Source organism: Phoenix dactylifera, chromosome 11 (genome assembly GCF_009389715.1).
Source record: "Phoenix dactylifera cultivar Barhee BC4 chromosome 11, palm_55x_up_171113_PBpolish2nd_filt_p, whole genome shotgun sequence".
In the NCBI taxonomy this organism is placed as follows: domain Eukaryota; kingdom Viridiplantae; phylum Streptophyta; class Magnoliopsida; order Arecales; family Arecaceae; genus Phoenix; species Phoenix dactylifera.
This window is the reverse complement of record NC_052402.1, coordinates 9,166,243-9,172,445: the sequence shown is the minus strand read 5'-3', so window position 1 is coordinate 9,172,445 and position 6,203 is coordinate 9,166,243. Positions and strand designations below refer to the sequence as shown.

The following is a 6,203-nucleotide window of genomic DNA, read 5'->3' as shown; positions in this document are numbered from 1 at the left end:
ATACGAGAGATTAGCAGGGCAGGAAGGAAATCTAAGTCAACATCCATGTAGTTCTGTAACAGAAAAATCAAGCGCACCTTGGATTCTCTGCTTACATGACAAAAATATGCCCGGACAAAAGATTTCCTCTGCCACAGGGCATGAGGGGATTGGTGCAACTTCAGGAATTGGTGTGATAGGTAGATGCTGAGTTGCCAAACCAGCATTATGTGAGCCTAGGAAACTTATTTGAGTCCTTGCTTAGGATTGGGTCATCTCACACTTACTTGCCTCGGTCTACTTGATTTATCCAATTAATCCCCGATGTTTTCTTTTTAAGTGATCGCACCACCTCTCTAGTGCTTGTTGGTTTCAGTTTGTGGTGGGCGCTTGCTAGCGACTAAGGTCTTAAATCACTACTCAATTCCCTCGAAGAGTAGTTAAATAGTCTCAATGGTTTCACCAGAAGAAAATGGCGTACTCTCCAATCATAATTCATCATTCTTTTTTCCCTTGAAAAGTCATAAGATCCCTACAGAAGACATATCACATCTCTGAGATGACCCCTGTACTGTCATGGAGTGATTCATTGAATATACTCATTTATTGGTACAAAAGTGATGGATTACACCATGAAAGTAAGTAGTCCCTTCTTTCCTACCCAGATTGACCATGGCAAACTTATTTGGGGCACGACAAGAGAGAGCTGTGCATGCCATTATTTGATGTCACTTGGAGTACAGCTCTGTTCATCCATCCATCCAAAGCTCATTTGGTTCTCATCCTAGATCTCTCCTGCAAGCCATCCCTCTTCACAGCCAAGGAAATTGGCCAGTGATTTGAGCTCCAGTTCAACATCTGGTAGCGCTGCATCACTCATCTCTTCAAACACCCCCTTAAGGTAGTCCTCTCTTCTAGTATGGTGGTTGCATGGCGATTCACTCCCACATAGTTGCATGGAATCGAAGTCCGCAGCTTCTGATGGGGATGCTTTGCTTGTATCCAGCCCCTGCAACACATCCCACCAAGTGTCTTCTTTAGGAGTGACAGAGGAGTGCTCGGTAGCCAGCTCTCCGATCATGGCCGGCTCGATAGCTGCATTTCTCTCTTGCTTTTGAGTGATGTGTTGCTGGGGTGTGATGAACCTCTTAGAACAACGAATAGCCTTTGTTCGAACCAAGTAGTTCTGGGGTGCCTCATTGATTGAAGCCTCGCACCTTTTCAGCTGATGCTGGCCTTGGACCTTCTTCCTCAGACAAGTATTCCAATAGTTCTTTATTTCATTGTCTGTTCGCCCTGGTAGTCTCCCTGCAATCAATGACCACCTGCAAGAGAAATTGCTGAAGGACATGAGTGAAGACACAATTCACAACCATATCACCATGAAACCACTAGATAACAAGGTATTACCTGTTTCCTAAGAGGTTGTGGAGCCTAATAATGAGATCCTCCTCTTCATCTGTTATGTTCCCTCTCTTGATGTCAGGCCTGAGGTAATTCAGCCATCGGAGCCGGCAGCTCTTTCCACAGCGCTTGAGGCCTAAAAGATATCATGATGAGAAAAAATAAGACCATTGTTGGATCACAGTTCTAATTTAGAGAAGAGAGATGACTTGTGTTTGATTGAACCTGCTTTCTTGGGAAGGCTTCTCCATCTCCCTTCTCCATGGTCTTTGATGTAGGATTTAAGGATCCTGTCCTCCTCTGCTGTCCAAGCTCCTCTATTGAGATCTTCTCCAGAGCAACATGGTTTCCTTCCCATGCTGACTGAATAGACTAGAACAGAACCTGCTCACCTGAAACACTTGGTGGGAGTGGGAGCCTAGAGAAGCCTCTTATAACTTCTAGGAAGTGTGGAAGGACACTAATCATTTACCAAAAAAAAAAAGGACACTAATCACATGTGAAGAAAGGATCCCTATGTGAGCCAAAGTTGATATAGCCCTCTGTATTATGATTATTATAAATGCCACCTGTGAAGCTTTAGCACCTCAGAATCTGGCTTAGCAACCTATTACTTAGCATAATTATTAGACTCAGCCATGCCATGGATGACCTTTATAAAATTTTATATTTATTTCAGAGAAAATTACAAGATGATTTCAATGTGTTGATGACCATGTTTTATTTTAGTGTTGTTATTATCAACATTATGTAATCGCTTTCATCTACCCTTCAAGGCGGTCCGTGGCAACCTCCTTTCTCGCCGACATTTCAAAGTTGGTCTTCTTTAAAATGCTCTCCTTGTTTAGACTTCTATGATCAATGAAGGATGATGCTCTTTGAGATGCATAATTATGATGAAAAAAATTGATTTTTCAAATATGTTCTGTAATCAATTAGGATTGTGTTAAATGGTCTGAAAATGTTTGGTCGACTAACCCTTGGTTTGGGAGTTATAAGCAGAATGTTAGGATCTCAGAGGTCAGCCTCTCCTGGCCCATATACAAGAGGATTTCAACCTATATTGCAGTAGGAGTTTCTTTTTTTTTTTTCCCAATTTTGACAGAAAAAATTATAGTAGGAGTTTAAAGTGTACAAAGGTGTAGCTGAAAAACCCAATACTAGGTAGGCCATGTTGTTGTTCAAATACAAAAATCTATAATCTATCAAGTAAAATTGATATTGCTGAGGTTATCTTAATTGACAGGTCCAATTATGCAATACAATAGCAATTTTTTTTGATGGAAAATTTAATAGCAAAATTAGAAAGACCTACATGACAATGTGAATCAATTTTTTCAAATGGAAGTATAAAGATTATACCGAACTATTTAGTTAACAGGATGGAACTTTCTGTGCATTTTATGTTGATTTAAGAAGGTATAAACAATTGGAAATAAATTTTATCATGCATAATGAAGGCTTTATTCTTTGAATCAGGAAATCTATCAATTGAATAGAAAAAAATGGATCCGAAACTTCACCTGAATCATTGTGTATGTGTAAGAGTCATTCCCTCTGACACGAAGCTATCCCTGAAGTCATAGACATCATCTAGTTCCCTCTGTTATTGGAGAAAACCCAAATCACCTTTGTTGAGGAATAGTCCTATATCAAATAGGTTAAGGACTCTAGTGGTACTTTTCTCATACGTTCATCTGCCTGCTAGAGGTGCTAAATATCTCCATGCTCGCTCTAGAGGAGGTATTGCGAAATAGTCTCACATTGGACAGATTAATGATTTTAGCGGTGTTTAAATACTCATGGGTCCATCTGCCTCCTAACTTAAGCTTTTAGGTTGGATCTTAGTACCCTTGACTTTTTCAATTGCATCTTAATGACTCCTAACATCCTTCACTTCTTCAATTGCATATTAATTAGGGGTGTAAATGGAGCCAAGTTTGAGTTTGTTCAAGCTTAGTTTGAAATTAATTTCGAGCTTGAACTCTAGCATCAAGCTCGACTTGTTTACCATTATTTTGAGCTTAATTTCAGTTTGAGTCGAACGCAAGCCTACTCGATTAGTATGATAATCCTAAATCGAACTAAAATCAATTCAAGACTAAATGAAACTCATTCGGACCTAAACTCACATTAAATTGACCCCAAAAATAGCAAAAACATTTCAATTAAGACCTTAATCCCATGATCCATCTTGTATTTAATTCTAGATAAATACATACTGTTGCTGGTGGTCCAAACCGAGAACGATTGGCACAGCGGTGTGAACGGGGTTCCCTTTGAGTTGCTTTGGTTGCGCTCCGCCCTCCGCCGTGAAACCTGCAAGCAAGCCTCGCACCACCACCGGGGTAGTGGGGGCCCTCCGACGATCAAGTCAGAGGAGATTAAAGGAGAAGGAGAAGGAGAAGGTAGCAGGTGAGATGATACTCTGGAAGATATATCTTACCCTCCCCCTTCCCCCCCAGCCTCATATATATCAGGCTGGGGGGTTTTTCCGGGGATTCGTCATCGTGTGGCACGATGGGGCTGCCACTGACATGGCCGTTACAGGGCGTCGTGGGGCAGCGCTGGGTACAGCCATGGCAGGGCATAGTGGAGCTCCACTTTGTACGGCTGTTACAGGGGATCGTGGGGCAGCGCCGGATACGGCCGTTGCAGGGAGTAGTGGAGCAGGGGGCCGCGGCGTGCCTCAGAGGAACAGTCTGTTGTTGTCGAGAGATTGCCGACTCGGGGTCGGATTGCTGGATCAAGGGGCAGCCGATTCGGGGTCGGGCTGCGGAGCTGAAGATATCCGACTCGGGGTTGGATTGCTGGATCAAGGGGCAGCCGACTCGGGGTCGGGCTGCGGAGCTGAAGATATCCGACCCGAGGTCGGATCGTTGGATCAAGGGGCAGCCGACTCGGGGTCGGGCTGCGGAGCTAAAGATATCCGACTCGGGGTCGGATTGCTGGATCAAGGGGCAGCCGACTCGGGGTCGGGCTGCGGAGCTGAAGATATCCGACCCGAGGTCGGATTGCTGGATCAAGGGGCAGCCGTAGTCTTCCTGGGCGCGCGTGCCGGTCACGTGGGGCATGGTGGCTAAGTTCCCCCGTAACAGTAGCCCCTCACTCCCGAGCCTGGAACCAGGTGGGGAACGGGTGAAGGGAGTGATGCTTCGAGATTGCCGCCATCCCTCGGAAAGGCGCGCGCGCTCCGAGCTTTCCGCCTTCTTTATGGCGTATGGCAGTTGTCGCTGATCTGGCGGTCTGCGGATTTCGGCGGACATCCTTCCTTAATGGCGTCGATTCGCCTTTGGGGCGCGAACAAACTTTCGGCAGCCAGGCGTCCTCTGGCGTCACCGAGGCGTCACCCGCCTTTCCGCCTATTTAACCGGGGGCCCTCCCCCGTCCGCCTTTCTCTTCACAGGCATCTTCAAGTTTCTCCCTTGTGCCGCTGCCGTTGCCGCCGAACTGTTCGTTCGCTCCTCCTTTGACGCTCTCGGAGCCGTTCTTCCTCCCTTTCCGGTGAGTTGCCCCACTCTTCAATTTAGGGCTCTCCGTACTTTCTCCTTTCGTGTTAGTGTACTCCAGTCGTTCCGGTGCCTTCCCCCCTCTTGACCCCGTCCTGACCGTAGGTTCACTGGCCATTAGGGATGGACGAAGTAAGGGCGGACGGCATTCGGTCGGAGCTGGTCCCTGAAGACCTAGATAGGTTCGTGGCCCGGTACCACTTTCCCGAAGCCTGCAACATTACGCTCCCGGGGCCTGAGGAGAGGATGTCCCATCCTCCTCCAGGGAAGGTCGCCATCAATGAGGACATCCTTCGGGCTGGGTTCCGCTTTCCCCCCTCGGACTTAGTCGTGCAGGTGCTTCGGGGTTTAAGAATGGCGCCGACGCAACTGGTGCCGAACTCATGGCGTACCCTGACGGCCTTCCAGGTTCTCTGCCGCATGCACGAGGTTTCCGCCACCCTGAACGTCTTTTGGGAATGCTACGGCCTGAGCGGCCACCCCCGGGACAGAGGGTGGTGGTGCTTTGCGGCGCGGCGAGGGTGCGGCCTCATCAAGGATGCTCCTTCATCCATTCACGGCTGGAAGGAGCGTTTCTTTTTCATTGACGTAGATCCCTCTTGGGGAATCGGAGCAACCTGGGAGACGCCGATGAAGTCCCCGATCGGCTTATCGAGGTTGTCGAGAGAGGAGTCCGATGGCGTTGCCGTCTTGAGGGGGCTGGTTGCCGAGGGCCGGCTTCCCCCGGTGGCCCGCCTTATTTCCGAGGATGCCTTGGTAAACGTCGGTCTGAGCTCGGTCCCCGCCGACCGTGAGCCCGCCACCACTTCTTTTTTAGCTCTTTTCTCCTCTTTCGTTTCTTCTTTCCATCAGTTTCTCAGTCTCCGACCATCTCGTCCTTTTTGCAGAAATCGACGACGTCATGCGGTCGGACAAGGCGACGGCTGTCAGTAGGGCGTCCCTACTGGAAGCGGTCCGGAGGAAGAAACGGACTCCTCCGAGCGGGGTCCCACCGGCGAAGAAGTCCCGCCAGCAGGCGACTCCGACGCCGACAGACGGGTCCGGACCCACCGGTCAGGGGGACGCCGCGGGCTTGGACCGACAGTTGACGCCGTATCAGCCCTCCGGTGATGAGACTACCGCTTTTCCGGAGGCGTCACCCGGGCGCGCCCGAGACGGCCGGGTCGGACGCGATCGGTCCCCAGCCCGGCCTTCGACTCGATCGGCTTCGGATGATACGAGAAGGAGCGCGCCGAGGCCCCGGCCGAGCGGGACCCTGTCGATTTCTGGAGCGGCCCCCGCCCCGAGCACGGTCAGCACGACTCTCCCCCA

General features: G+C 48.9%; 1 protein-coding gene across 2 annotated transcripts; it reads right to left on the bottom strand.

Moving 5' to 3' along the window:
• Window positions 1–460: 460 nt before the first annotated feature.
• On the bottom strand, window positions 461–2,063 carry LOC103703278 (transcription factor MYB1-like). 2 transcript variants are annotated; one of them, XM_026803062.2, is made up of 3 exons: window positions 1,609–2,063; window positions 1,390–1,519; window positions 461–1,319 (listed from the first exon to the last, which is right to left on the bottom strand). In XM_026803062.2, exons 1-3 carry the CDS (start codon window positions 1,739–1,741, stop codon window positions 764–766), a joined length of 819 nt encoding a protein of 272 aa, XP_026658863.1. In that variant the 5' UTR covers window positions 1,742–2,063; the 3' UTR covers window positions 461–763. The 2 variants fall into 2 exon arrangements, with proteins under 2 accessions (XP_026658863.1, XP_008784297.1); XM_008786075.4 differs by having other exon boundaries at window positions 461–1,304; window positions 1,609–2,055.
• Window positions 2,064–6,203: the final 4,140 nt, after the last annotated feature.